Source organism: Oryza glaberrima, chromosome 5 (genome assembly GCF_000147395.1).
Source record: "Oryza glaberrima chromosome 5, OglaRS2, whole genome shotgun sequence".
NCBI classification, from domain to species: domain Eukaryota; kingdom Viridiplantae; phylum Streptophyta; class Magnoliopsida; order Poales; family Poaceae; genus Oryza; species Oryza glaberrima.
Genome location: NC_068330.1, coordinates 17026225 through 17041254, shown reverse-complemented (window position 1 = coordinate 17041254; position 15030 = coordinate 17026225). Strand labels below are relative to the sequence as shown.

General features: G+C 48.1%; 2 protein-coding genes and 1 pseudogene across 2 annotated transcripts; all 3 read right to left on the bottom strand.

The window, feature by feature from the left end:
- Nucleotides 1-969: 969 nt before the first annotated feature.
- On the bottom strand, nucleotides 970-2416 carry LOC127774960 (probable aspartic proteinase GIP2; annotated as a pseudogene).
- A 2690-nt stretch (nucleotides 2417-5106) lies between these two features.
- Nucleotides 5107-6820, bottom strand: LOC127774574 (probable aspartic proteinase GIP2). Its single transcript, XM_052300842.1, has one exon. The coding sequence runs from the start codon at nucleotides 6818-6820 to the stop codon at nucleotides 5465-5467; it is 1356 nt and encodes a 451-aa protein (XP_052156802.1). The 3' UTR covers nucleotides 5107-5464.
- A 930-nt stretch (nucleotides 6821-7750) lies between these two features.
- On the bottom strand, nucleotides 7751-9426 carry LOC127773028 (probable aspartic proteinase GIP2). The gene has a single exon (XM_052299037.1). It carries the CDS (start codon nucleotides 9334-9336, stop codon nucleotides 7966-7968), a length of 1371 nt encoding a protein of 456 aa, XP_052154997.1. The 5' UTR covers nucleotides 9337-9426; the 3' UTR covers nucleotides 7751-7965.
- Nucleotides 9427-15030: the final 5604 nt, after the last annotated feature.

Sequence of the window (15030 nt, the reverse complement as noted above, 5' to 3'; positions counted from 1 at the left end):
CAGGAGAAACACAAATTTTACACTCAAGTTATTGCATAACTATAATTTTAGAGCTCCACCTTCACATGAACCGCTACAAGACAAGTGAGTTATACATGTCAAACATGTAGTTTTTCTCGTCAAAACCTATCATTTTCTTCAGGCTAGCGAGAGTGCGAGACTCTATTCGTCGGCGACATGGTGTTGCACGTACTGGTGGAGTCTAAACTTCTAGTTTTATGAACGACGACTTAGCTTAAATTTCATAGTTCTATGAGATATAAAATCATGAATTTGTAGTAGTGTGATAATTTAGATAAAACATATGTGCTCCCTCCGAAAAAAAATTCTATGACCGAATCTGAATAAGCATCCATCCATTCATTCTTGAAAATTAGTTTTTTCAAAGACAGAGGGTGTACTTGGTAAAAAATTAAAGATGTCAAGTGTGAAATGGATTCTAATCTCTCTAGGGGATGCCTCATCATTTTTGCATATCATTTAAATAATTATAAAGAATTAAAAAATAGCAAGATAGAATAATATGCAATATATTACTTTAGAAACATGTAAATTTAAGTTCAATTTTGATCTCCATAGGTTATAACAAATTTAACTCTAAATAGTACGTGTGTACTTATAGTTATTTTTTTTAACTTGTAGAAGTCAAATTTAAACGTGCATGTTTGTGAAATAGTATATCACATATTAATTTGGGTATTAATTTATCTTATCGTTTTTTAGGATATATATAATTTTTAGACAGACAAGAAACAAGAAACTGATAACATCCGCCGAGAGATTAAAAGAATTCCCCTAGAAGTATGTATGATTTCGCCAAATTTACTGATGTTTTTTCATTACAACAGAGATTGCAAAAGGCTAGCACCGAGATACTTCGCACTATCACACACAGAAATACATAATTTATACAAAGTGAGCATAACTTAACTGATCAGGTTTCTTGTGATGGAACCTGTCCACCGGGTTCAAATCTCAAATTTAACATGGGACTGTGTTTGTATCATTTATTTAAAAAGAAAACAAATGAGCTACCCTGGCAACTGCCGGCATTGCTATATACTACTAGTACAAGCTAGCTAGCCAAGGTGAAAGCTGTTGCAGGTCGTCTGCAGCAACGGGAGGTAGGAGGTGAAACCCAGCCGTGACCCCTCCAGGTCGAACTCCAGCAGGTTTTTTCCTCCATCATGTGTCCGCCGATCACCACCGACGTCTCCGGGGCTACGCCTCCATCCACAACGCCGAAGCAGAGCGCGCCGTCCTTGGTGGCCACCATAGAGTTCGCCCCGAACACCACCCACGACACGGCTTTGCTCTGCAGCACCAGCTCGACGGTCGGCACGGCCGGCCCCGCGCGGGTGCTCCCCACCATGGTCCCGTCGTAGCAAAGCTTGAACGGCGCCACGGCCGGCACACGGGGAATCATCGCCGTCTCGGCGGCGAACGCGTCGGTGACCGCCTTGTGGATGGAGGTCTCCAGCACGGTGTAAGGGGACAACATGCTCAGCTTGGTGCCGCCCACTCCGCTCTTGGCGATGGCCAGCAGCGTCGCGTTCAGGGGCACGGCGCGGCCGTTCACCTTGATGCCCGTCACACCGATGAAGTACTCGGTCGACTTGTCCCCTGCCGTGGACACCCCCGTTGTGGTCACCGGATTGGCGAGTAGCGGGTGTAGATTAGTGACTTGGAGAGGTCCATGACGGGCTGGAACTCGTAGGGCGCGTCGCCGAAAACGACGACGCCAGATGACTCAGCCGGCGCGAGGCAGAGCGCGAACTTGCGGGAGAAGCGGAAGATGGAGGCGAGTTGCGTGGGGAGCGCGAAGCGGGCGCGGCTAAGGGACATCATGCCCGTGGCCGCGGCGCCGAGGCCTTTGGTCAGGGACGTTGCACCGCAGGTGAACAGAAACCCCGGCTCGGTGGCGCGCGGACCCGGCATGGGGCGGCAGGTGGTGTACAGCGACAGCTTGTCTGTGATGATGTTGCCGCCGGTGCTGACGCGCGTGATAGTGTACTCCGGGAACCTGGTGCAGGTGTCGTTGAGGCAGCCCGGGGACGCCGCACCGGAGCAGCCGGTGGCACAGGCGGCGCTCTTCGCGAGGCGGCAAGGCTTGGACCCGCACGGCACGCGCGCATACGACGACGACTCGTACCCGGACTCGCAGTCCACCCAGAGCATGGCGCCCGCGAGGTCAACCACGGCCTTCACGGGCACACTCGGCGTCCGCTGCCAGAACATAGTCACGTACTGCTGCGTTGCGCCGTCCTTGTCCACCGGCAGCAGCACGGCGCTCGGGCTACTGCCTGAAGCCGCGCCGGCACGGCGAGAGCGGGACGAAGAGCAGTAGCACTAGCACTGGCGCGGTGGAAGCGAGAACGAGACGAGGAGGTAGGCATGCCATGCTGGGAAAACCAAGGATGTGCAGTGACGGTAGTGAAGGATCGAATGGTTTTTATGGAGCGCGCGCCCACGCGCGGCCGGGAGGGTAGGTCGCCGCGCAGACGCAGGCGCAGGGGCGAGACCGCGCCAGGTCGCGAAGTGGACCTCCGGAATATAACTCTTCTACCACTTGCTAGTCCTGCTCCTGTATTTTAAGGTTTGGGCAAGTGCGATCTTTGAACAAATTAACATGTTTTTTTATGGGTGAGATGAGATCCAAAGGGAATGGATCCTATATTACTGTGCTCTTGTGATCCTGTGATCATGTCCCTGTCCTGAGCCCCTGACGCGGTGACGACTTACCGTTTGCCGCTAATCTGATATAATGGAGTAAAACTCTGGTTAGAATCTCGGAGAAAACCTATGACGCTTGTGTTGCTGACAACTCACAAGTCATTTTATAGAGAATCACCCTCATGCGAAAATATATATCGATCTCCGTTCAAGCCCCTATATTTATAGATGGGTTGATTTTCATAGGTGGGCTTTTAAGATGTTCGCTTTAAAAATTATACCGCATGAGAAAATAACGATGAAATGCAAAAGGCATTGGCCACAGAAGGAGCAGCTAAGTCTCCTTCTCACTTCTCCCTCATTCCTGTTGCCTCCTTTTTTCCGGTGAAGAGAAAATAACGATCAAATATAAAAGGCATTGTCCACAGAAAAGACGGCTAAGTCTTTCTCTCACTTCTCCCGGCCTCTTTCCTGTTGCCTCCCTTTCTTCAGGCGACCTCTCCGTCTTTCCTATGCCCCTCTCCCTTCTTAGCGACGGCTGCTTCAAGCGGTTGAGGCGAAGGCGTCGGGATTCGATTGGTTGATAGAAGCGGCCACAGGAGGGCACAGAAAGCAATGGAGACGGCCGCCACGTGCACATCTATCTCTCTAGATCTACCGACGGGAAGGGTCGGGGATGATGGCGGACTGCACCAACGGCAGCGGCTTCGTCGACGAATTTTTATTAATTTGCCGATTTTGTCGGGGAGTTAGGTATCGACATGTTATATACCCAACAATGGTACTTTATGAACGTAGCGTACAACTGATACCAACATATGTACCAGTATAGAATAAAGAGACAAGTAACATTGATTTTGATACTAGGTTCGAGCCCTCAAGAAGGGTAATAACACTACTTTAGTTTCAGTATAAAGGAGAAGCAAACAAATTAATCATGAGAAACAAGGCAGTGGGTTGTATTATGTGGCTAGCTATCTGTAGGGCTTCCTCGTGGTGTAATCTCAGTGTGGTTTGTGTCTATGACTTACAAGTTGTAATTAGATGTCCTCCCCTCTCTGGGGGCTTGGTATCTAAATATATGAAAGCAACAAGCTTTCTGAAAGGAGGATGAGCCACATCATCTACAATGTATTGACCGTTGGATGAACTGGTAAATGAAAATACACCGTTGGATCATCATGCTCATCTATGACAGTGGAAACACGTTGGACCAATCCGGATGCTTCTAGACTAAAGATCTCAAAAAGCAGAGAACTCATGTGCTTAGTCTATTTAACACTACCGTTAAAAAAAGTCTTTTTAACACTATATATATGTTTGCTTAATTAATCTCCTGGCTAAATAAAGGAAAAAAAATATGATGCCTTACCCGTAAATTTATATTGAATTTATATGCAAGTTTATATCTATAATGTATACTACTTTTGATTGCTTGGTATTGGAGCAACACACAGCAACTAAGTAGTATCTACTGTGTACCAATTTTATTTTAAAACAGTCCCTACGAACGCACACACTACACTTAGGATCACTTAGTGTTATTGTTGTCTCCGTTCTAAAATATAGGTGCTTTTAACATTCAAAATTTCTCATAAAATATAGCTATTTCTACACCTACTCTCTCATCTTAACCAACATAGTCATATCCTATTTAATTTCTTTATCTACTTTATAATGTCAATCAATTACAGCATTCCTCCATTTACATCTCTTGCTACTGCATCATTCCCGAAATAAGTATTATGGAAAATTTTATATAGAAATATAAAGCATTTCTAGGACACTAATTTCAATGCATATCTAAGTATTTTTAGCCAATCAGGTGTTCGAAAGAGCCAATCGGAGTAGTTCAAAATTTGATAGTAAGTGATTGAAAGAAATCATTCCTCCTTAATCTTACTCTTTACTAAACAAACTAGAAATACTTATATATAGGAATTAATGGAGTATATTTGAGAACAAAGAAATTAAAGTACTTACGAAACCGGTAACTTCAATTAATGTCAGGATCAATGTCTCAAGTCTAATTATATAGGTAGATACGCTAACGTGTCAAAGTCGCACAAGCGCGACTAAGTGGCTAGTTTATATTAAAAGGCTACCCCTTGTGCAAGTAAAACTTGGGAACCCTAAGTAAGGTATGGGCAGACAAATACCTATCATTCCCGGGTTAGACTCCATAATCCTTCCCTAAACAAACAGAACTCCTTCCTTACATGTAATTTTGTCTTAGATATATCCTTCAGTATAACATTAGGTATACAATATTTTCGATGGTGACCAATATAGGTATACAAGGTACGCCATATCCATAACATTGATATTATGTTTCCGGAAAACTTTTTTTTCAAAATTTGTATTTAACTTTTTGCCAAAAATCTTTTTCAGCCAAACGTCTTAATGCACATGCCTGCGAAATCACTTTTCACATGCAGTTGTGGTGCCCTCTTATGTCAATTTTATTTTTTCACATACGTGCAATTTCAGGCGGACACTCCACCGCCTGAGAAAAGGGATTTTAGCCGTACGTGAAAATGAGTTTTGTAGTAGCGCCGGTTGTAATATCCCGAGCTTCGAATTAGTATATTTTGGAAAAAATAATCAACTTTTAAACCATTGTCCGAATAGGCGATCAGAAACCGTGGATGTGTGGATACGGCATCTGGCGGTTCATGAGCAATTCTAACAACAAAGTAGAAAGGGAAAATTAGAAATGTAGGTACTAGTTGATAGTATTAGCTACCATGGGTCCATGGCTACTACAGGTTGCCCACAGTATTGCTATCTGCTAGCCGAGGCGAAAGTTGTTGCAGGTCGTCTGCCGCAACGGGAGGTAGGAGCTGAAACCCAGCCGCGACCCCTCCAGGTCAAACTCCAGCAGGTTGTCCTCCATCATGTGCCCGCCGATCACCACCGACGACGGATACAGCGCGGGGCCGCCGTCCACCACGCCAAGGCAGAGCGCGCCGCCCTTGGCGGGCACCATCGAGTTTGCCCCGTACATGATCCACGACACGGCCTCCCTCTGCAGCACCAGCTCAATCGTCGGCACCGCTGGCCCCGCGCGGGTGCTCCCTACTTTGCGCCCGTCGTAGCACAGCTCGAACGGTGCCACGGCCGGCACACGGGGGATCGTGGCCGTCTCGGCCGCGAACGCGTCGATGACCGCCTTGTAGATGGAGTTCTCCAGCACGGTGTAAGGAGACGCCGTGCTCAGCGTGGTGCCGCCTACGCCATTCTTGTCGATTGCCAAGAGCGTCGCGTTCAGTGGCACGTCGCGGCCGTTCACCTTGATGCCCTTCAAGCCGATGAGGTACTCGATCGACGTCTCCCCCGTTGTGTACTTCCCCGCCGTTCTCACCGCGTTGACGAGCAGAGGCGTGTAGATGAGCGACGACTTGGAGAGGTCCACGCCGGGCTGGAACACGTAAGGCGCGTCGCCAAATACGACGACGCCAGCTGCGGAGGCCGGCGGGAGACAGAGCGCGAACCTGCGGGAGAAGCCGAAGGTTCGGGCGAGCTGCGTGGGGAACGCGAAGCGGGCGCGGCTGAGGGACACCATGCCGGTGGCGCCGTTAGCGAGGCCCTCGGTCAAGAACGTGTGGCCACAGGTGAACAAGAACTCCGGCACGGTGGCGAACGGCCCCGGCGCGGTGCGGAAGGTGGTGGGCAGCGAGAGCACGTCGGTGATGATGTTGCCGCCAGCCGTGACGCGCGTGACCGTGTTATCCGGGAACCCGCTGCAGGTGCCGTTGAGGCAGGCCGGGGATGGCGCGCCGAAGCAGCTGTTGAAGCAGCCGCCGGTCTTGGTGAGGCGGCACGGCTTGGACCCGCACGGGACACGCGCGTAGGACGACGACACGTACCCGGTATCGCAGTCCACCCAGAGCGTGGCGCCCGCGAGGTCCAGCACGGCCTTCACGGGCACCTGCGGCGTCCGCTGCCGGAACACCGTCACGTACTGCTGCGTCGCGTCGTCCTTGCTCACCGGCAGCACCACGGCTCTCGGCCGGCCTCCTGCCGCCGAGCGGCACGGCGAGACCAAGACGAAGAGCAGGAGGAGGAGAGCGCCGGAAGCGAGAGGAGGAAAGCGTGCCATTCTTCTGAGAGGAAGGATGCGATATTCCGATGGGGTGTGAACCATTGCAGCGGCGAGGAAGGATATTTATAGGGCGCACACTCGCGCGCGGTTTGGTATTTCGGCTCTCGCACTAATCACCATCCCAGAATACAACGGCGATGGATGGCGGTGGTAGCCTGGTAGGGCAGACTGTATAGTCGCGGGCCGAGCGAGAGTACGACTGTACGAGACGCCGAAGTGGAAACGGAACTCTGCTGTTATAGCAAGGAAAATGCTGGTAGTATTTGACGGTCTGGGCATGTGCGAATTGCGACCTTTGTTCTCGACCAATGGCGGGCCACCATGCAGGCAGGCAAACCATCTGCACAGCCTTTTGCAGGGGTGGCCATTGTTGTATGGGTGATGAGATGATGGTATCCAACTCATCCAACTAATCTAAACTGGACCAGTGCTGATCAGCTGGAGCGAGGGGAGCTGAAATGGGAGAAGACAGCACAAGCAGCGACGGTTGATTACATTTGCTGACAAAGTAAGGTCAAGTGCTTGAGATTACCTATACATTTGACGATAAATTTTCTCTTAAAAGTTTGATAGATATAATTATAATACAATTATAATGTAATTACACTGTAACTTACATATAGCTTGTATGTAACTTTCAAAAGTCTCTCCGTAACATGCTATTTCCGTCAAACGGAGGTCGTGGAACGAACCCTCACACATATGTGCACACAGCGACTTTTTTTTCTTCATTTGCATAGATCTAACGGTTTAAAATTATGTGAAAGTTACATGCTTATATTATAGTTGTATGCAAGTTACAGTGTAATTACATTACAATTATACTGTAATTATATATGTCAAATTTTTAGAAGAAAATTTATCGATAAATATATAGCAAAATTAAATTAAATTACGATTGTACTATAATTACATCAGTCAATATTTTAGAAGAAAATTTATCGATAAATATATAGCAAAATTGATTCCAAATTGTTGTTTCAGTCAAACGCCACCTCTCACTATCAAGGATATGGTAAAGAACAAGTAGATCCAAGTCAAATGCCTACGCTGGTTGACTAGTTGTAATGGATGAACAATTTATTCCAACAACTTCACACGATTGCACAAAGAAATGCAAAGCATCTTTTTTTTTTTTTTTTGAGATAGTAAGCTAAGCTGCAGTGGCGACTGCCTGCGTTGCACATCTAGCCGAGGCGAAAGTTGTTGCAGGTCGTTTGCCGGAACAGGAGGGAGGAGCTGAACCCCAGCCGCGATCCCACCAGGTCAAACTCCAGCAGGTTGTCCTCCATCATGTGACCGCCGATCACCACCGACGTTTCCGGCGCCACGCCGCCGTCCACCACACCGAGGCAGAGCGCGCCGCCCTTGGTGGCCACCATCGAGTTCGCCCCGAACACCACCCACGACGTGGCCTCGCTCTGGAACACCAGCTCGACCGTCGGCACGGCCGGCCCCACGCGTGTGCCCGCCACCTTGCTCCCGTCGTAGCACAGCTTGAACGGAGCCACGGCCGGCACTCGCGGGATCATGGACGTCTCGGCCGCGAACGCGTCGGTGACCGCCTTGTGGATGGAGGTCTCCAGCACGGTGTAGGGGGTCACCGTGCTCAGCTTGGTGCCACCCACTCCCTTCTTGTTGATGGCAAGCAGCGTCGTGTTCAGCGGCACGGCGCGGCCGTTCACCTTGATGCGCGTCAAGCCGACGAAGTATTCGGTTGATTTGTCTCCCTTGGTGGACACGCCCCCCGTGCTCACCGGGTTGACGAGGAGTGGTGTGTAGATGAGCGACTTGGAGAGGTCAACGCCAGGCTGGAACACGTAGGGCGCGTCGCCGAAGATGACGACGCCGGCCGCGGCGGCCGGCGGGAGGCAGAGCGCGAACTTGCGGGAGAAGCGGAAGGTGGCGGCGAGCTGCGTGGGGAAAGCGAAGCGGGCGCGGCTGAGAGACACCATGCCGGTGGCGCCGGCGGCGAGGCCTTCGGTCAGGAACGTGGCGCCGCATGTGAACAGGAACGCCGGCGCGGTGGCGAGCGGCCCCGGGGCCGAGCGGAAGGTGGTGGGCAGGGACAGCACGTCGGTGATGACGTTGCCGCTGGTGCTGACGTGCGTGACCGTGTTCTCCGGGAACCCGCCGCAGGTGTCGTTGAGGCAGGCCGGCGACGGCGCGCCGTCGCAGCTGGTGGTGCACGCGTTGGTCTTGGCGAGGCGGCACTGCTTGGACCCGCACGGCACGCGCGCGTACGACGACGACACGTACCCGGCCTCGCAGTCCACCCACAGCGTGGCGCCGGCGAGGTCCAGCACGGCCTTCAAGGGCGCCTGCGGCGTCCGCTGCCGGAACATCGTCACGTACTGCTGCGTCGCGTCGTCCTTGCTCACCGGCAGCAGCACGGCGGACGGGCCGCCACCTGACGCCGCGCGGCACGGCGAGACCGAGACGAAGAGGAGGAGCAGGAGAGCCGTGCAAGCGACAGCGAGAGGAGGAGGCATGCGTGCCATGCTGGGAAGGCGAAGGATGTGACTGATCGATGGTGATGTCAAGAAGCTCTGTGGCATGGAAGGATTTTTATAGCGCGCGGCGCGACGGGTTGGTCGCTGCCACGATACCGCGGCTTGCGACGGTGCGACTCGTGCGAGGCAGCGAGTGATGCGAAGTGGTGACGCGCAGCCGCGGGCGGGAGCCGGGAGACGCCGAAGTTGACCGGACTATGACTCTTCTACTATTATGACTATCCAGTATATACTCCTCTATTTTGGCGCTTCCATTAATTTATGATTTGGTCATGTGCGAATTGCGATCTTTCAACTAGTCGTTGGCGTGCTAAGCATGGATGCTGGGTGTTGCCATTTTTGTATGGATGGGACGAGATCCAAAGGCAAATGGTTTCTGTGCGCACGTGATCTTGTCCCAATCCCAGGCTTATCCTGCCATAAGCCTCTGACCCGGTGACGCGGAACCATTTGTCGTTAATCTCAACTAAAAAACTCATGTTAGCGAAAAACTTTTGCGTGGCCGACAACTAACAAGTCGTCTCCATGGAGAATATAATCGACGCGGGATTTTGTGGGCGGGCACAAGCTTGAGGCCATGGGATGGAAGGAAGTCTATTTTGCATGGGGCTTTTGTTCAGAGGAGTAAAAAGTTGGCCGCTGATCCGGCACGCGGGGCGTGCGCCGGCAGCTTTTCTTCTGGTCGCGGGTGCACGCCGACTCGCCGGCGCGGCCATGGATCTGCAGGGAACGAACTGGACCACGCTGTACAGTGTCCACTGTCCACCGTGCGAGGCGATAACGACGGTTCATCTGCTGGCAAAGTTGGTCCAACTTGGGCGAGGTTGCAATGCAGGAGGAGGTGGGCTCTGCAGCCTGCAGTCCAACCATGCCATGGGATATGGGCCATGGTCCAGCCCCGTGTTGTGATGGACTAAAAGCTAGGATGGGCCGAACTATCTTGATTGGGCTCAATTGGCCAGGGCCATATTACAATGAATGAGAGCTCCATGTTTTACATTTACATTTAAGACGCCATACAGTTTGATAATGTGGTACCTTTTCAGCATGTAAAATATTTAAAGAGACAAAATTTAAAAATGAATATGCTTAGTGTAAATTATTTGAAAAAGAGGCAGTACATTAATAGGCAAAAGAGTTAAAATATGATATTGGTTTGATGCCGAAATTGTATAAATACGAGAAATAAAAAGATAGGTAATCAGATTTTTCTAATATATGTTTTTGTTATGGAGATTTGCTCTTTACTAGGAACTTGCGTTAATAAATTTTGGTGCATAGCAATATAAGGTTTAGGGTTCTTTTGAACCGCGGGCTTAAAGAAACATATGAATAGAGGAAAAAAGGGGCAATTGCTTATTTGACCCAGTTTCATAAACTAAGTACCGATTTGACACTACTTTTTCAAATCAAACATAACGTTTGACCCTAATTGCTCTACATTGTTAAAGTTTCTTTAGAAAAAAGAAAAAAATAATTTGTTATTCAAATAGACCAAAATACCCTCACTTCTCTCTCATTTCTCTCTCTTTCCTGGCCTGACTCACTCTAACTCTCTCAGCGCGAGCAGTGGTAGCGGTGGCACCGGCGCGAGGGAGGAAAGTGGGCCCGGCTGGCGCCGTAGAGAAAAGCCACGCCGCCGGTGCGCGGAGGAAGGAAGGTGGCAGCGTCGGCACCGGCATAGGCACGCGGAAGGAGGGAAAACGGCCGCATCGGCGACAGGCGCGCAGAATGAGGGAGGCGGCACTGGCGCCGGCGCTGGCACAGCCGCGCGGAAGGAGGTAGGAGGTGGCGGCGGCCAACGCGCGGAGGGAAGAAGAGGCGCCGCCGGTGTCCGAGGGGAAGGAAGGCGGTGAGCCTGGGATAGAGCTGTGAAGGCTGGATCTGGCGAGGGAGGGGTGACGACGGCTCGGCGGCGATGAGGATTGGAGGTGGTGCTCCACAGCTGTCGGCCGGTGTCGGCTCGCCCTCTCACTGCTCGCCGCCTTCTCCCTGCTAGTGGAGCTATGGAGGAGAGGAGAAGAGAAAAGAGAGGAGGAGATGAGAAGAGAAGAATGACAAACGGGTCCCACATGCAATAGGGTCAAATGAGTAAGGGCAGAAGAGATATTTTATGCTTTAGTTAACACCGTTAGATGCCTTTAACAGAATATGGGCATACCATACCTTCAATTTTGAAAAGAATGGTCAAATAAACAAAGTTGATAAAAGGGGTCAAATTGGTAGTTAGCTTTCGAAAGAGGGTCAAATGCGTGATTCCCCAAAGAAAAAAACTGGAATAGAGCATCATGGCCTCATGGCTAGCCTAATCCCACAGGAAATAGAAACTCTGGAATTCTAGTAAAAGAGGTTGTTTGGCTACTGTATGTCTGTATTTGAAAACCACGGGAATTAAAAATGAAACACTTCATTACAATAAGTAAATAGGGAAAAAATAAAGAGACATTTGCCATAGCACGTAAAAAAAATGAAAAACACTAGGGCTGAGTTCGACAAAAAGAGTAGGGAGCTCATCCCATACGCACTTAAAATGAAGTGACTTATGAGTGGATGATTAATTAAGTATTAGTTAATTCTTTTTTTCAAAAATGGGTTAATATGATTTTTAAAACAACTTAACTATAGAAATTATTTTGAAAAAAACACAACGTTTAGCAGTTTGAAAAGCGTATGTGTGGAAACGATGGAGATGAGTTAGGAAAGATGGTTGCCGAACATAGCCTTAGGTTGAGTTCGTTTCTAAGTTTTCCCAACTCACCTCTCTCTTTTTTCATGCGCACACTTTTCAAACTACTAAACGGTGTATTTTTTTTAAAAAAAATATGTACGAAAGTTGATTTTAAAAAATCATATTAATTTATTTTTAAAAATAATTAATACTTAATTAATCATGTGCTAGTGAGTTGCTCCGTTTTGCATGCGTGAGGGATTAGTTCCCCTCCCAAGTGCCGAATACAGCCTTAGGGTAGGGCAATGTTGTCTTCAATCTGCATTGTGATGCCTAAGCATGTGCACTAACCACTTTTATCGGGTGCCCTTAGGTAAGATTAAATTGTAGCCAGTTGAGACTACTCTAGCTCTCAATGGTGAGAATATAGAAATACAGACTCAAGTTGGGGAGTCGAACCTTGCGTACCTCATTGGGGCTTCCTTGTTTTTCTAGAGTTGAATTTATGAATGCACTTCAACTAGCCAAGAACAACCAGGGTTTCCCCTGCTGGCCTGCTGGCAGTTACCGCAAGGTAGCCACATTAGCCGAGCTTTACTACAGGGTACAATAGGGTTGAATTCATGAATGCGCTTCAACTAGCCAAGAACAACCAGGGGTTTCCCCTGCTGGCCTGCTGGCAGTTACCGCAAGGTAGCCACATTAGCCGAGCTTTACTACAGGGTACAATAGGGGTAACCGCTGGTAGGATTTGGGGAATTATGTTTGAATTTAAATTTGAATAAAAAATCATACAATAATTCAAAATAAATTCCTACAAGTAGTACCTATTTTCTATTGCAATATGGTGAACAATATTTGTGAAAATGATGAAGTTTACTTCATTTCGGAGCTCCATTGGAACAAAAAAATGAAAAAAAGCAATAGATGGGTTGGGATATAATACCTAATTTGTTTAAATATAATATATATATATATATAGCAAATGTTATGCCAAAAAACTTATGCAATATTACATTATTTTTCTAGAGACAACCATGTTTTTTCATGAATTGTCCATAAGTTTTTCTTTAGAAAATTTACTACATTTTACATTTTTTCCGCAATTGTTTCTTTTCAGCTTCAACACGCACTGCGTGGTAATTGTGTATTACCGCATGGAGTTTCAAATTTTGAATTCGAAGTTTGGAATATGAATTTATAGTGGTTACCATGATTACTGTGCTACCACCGGTCGCTAAATAGTCTGCTGGCAATAGGGTAAGCCCTAGGAACAATTAATAAGTTTACAGCATTGTGTGTGTTCAATGGGCTATGTGTTTTCCATATATCGGATAACTAGACTACCCAACATAATGCACGTGCGCAAAGTAAATATACACACATGTATAGTGTGAGCTGCTAAGCATGTAGACTGTAGAGTGGGTGTGTTTAATGTGCTGCACCTTCTGGTTGTTTTTTTTCCCTTGCTATAGTTTGGTCAAAAATCATATGCCATTATACTCTCTTAATAGTAAGTACATATATGCCATTATATATGTACTTATAGGCAATCTCTAGATTCATATATTAAATTTATTCATCATGCCATATTAGAGCGCCGTCTTCGTCTGAGTGGTAAAATTACGTCTTATGTGGAACAAACGCACAATAACATGGTCTTAATTTGTATTAAAAAAATCATTGCAATGAACCCACGCCTATCTTTTTTCAAATTAGACTCCAAATTCTCATTCAATGAGTTTTCCCCATTCAACGAAAAGACAAGTATAAACGTATTTGATGGATATAGAGAGACAAGATCTCGATGGCGCTTCCAAGCGTGTCATGCTTAATATTGGACAAAACTTGTTTTTCAGAATCCTAGGTGCATGGTTTTAGTTGTACAATATCGAAATTGTACGGTTCACTTTAAGAACATCAAAAAATACCTCAGCTACTCATTTCTAACATTTGGTCAAAACTACCATGAAATTTACTTACCATATCGTTACGCCGTCTTCTTCACCTGAAGCATCTAGGTCCCCGGTGTTAATTTTGGTAATTAATGACAAGCACTAATTATGGACTAACCGTTGTGTTTGAGCTTATTTATTTGAGTTAGGTTCACTTATTTGTGTGCACATGGATGATCATTGATGGATTAAAATTGACGGTGCAAAGCAAAAGGAAGAGAAGACGGTAAACTAGTGTTTTCTTTTTAAATTGATCGAGGCGTTGGGCGATCAAAATTGTGCTAGTTTATTTATAGTTTTGCCGTACTACTAAGAGGGGGAATGACCTAGCAAAGAGATGATTTTAATTGCCATATTAGGTCATTGCATTTTCACTTGTGCTCACATTTTCACAACACACACTTGTTATATTTTTGTCACTGCTCTGGACTGCCAGGGCCGGTCTGACCGGCCTGTGTCACCGGTCTGACCGCCGCACCAAAGACAGTCTGACCGGTATGTGTTGGCCGGTCTGACCGGCCGGCTATATGGCCGGGATGGCATGCTCTGGGATGGCCGATCCCGAGCCGCCGGAGCCGTATTCGGTCTGACCGAGCCGAGGCCGGTCTGATCGGCCACCCCATGTCGGTCTGACCGGCCGGGGCAGTGGGGCCCAATGACAGCCCTACAACGGCTAGAAAACTAGCCGTTGTAGAGTAGCACGGTCTGACCGGCCACATACCTCCGGTCAGACCGGTAGAGCACTGAGTTGGGGGATTTCGCCCCCAACGGCTAGTTTTGGTTGGTGGGAGTATAAAATTTATACTCCCCCTCCAGCAACAGGGGGACTCTCTTAACACTCAATTCAATTGCATACACCCCTTGCACCTCTCTCACACACCTTTGAGCTTAGTGTTCATCCATTGTAGTGGTTGAGGTTGTTCTAGCCAAGAGTCAAGTGCATTTGCTTCCATTGTAGAGCTAGTGTGGCACTTGATTGATCATCTCCATGCCGGGTCATTGCTTTTTACTCTTGGAGGTTGCTGCCTCCTAGACGACTTGTGGAGGAGTTGCCCGGTGACCTCTCCGAGAAGATTGTGGAGGAGGCCTGGTGCCGGTTTGTGAGTGGTTTGGAGT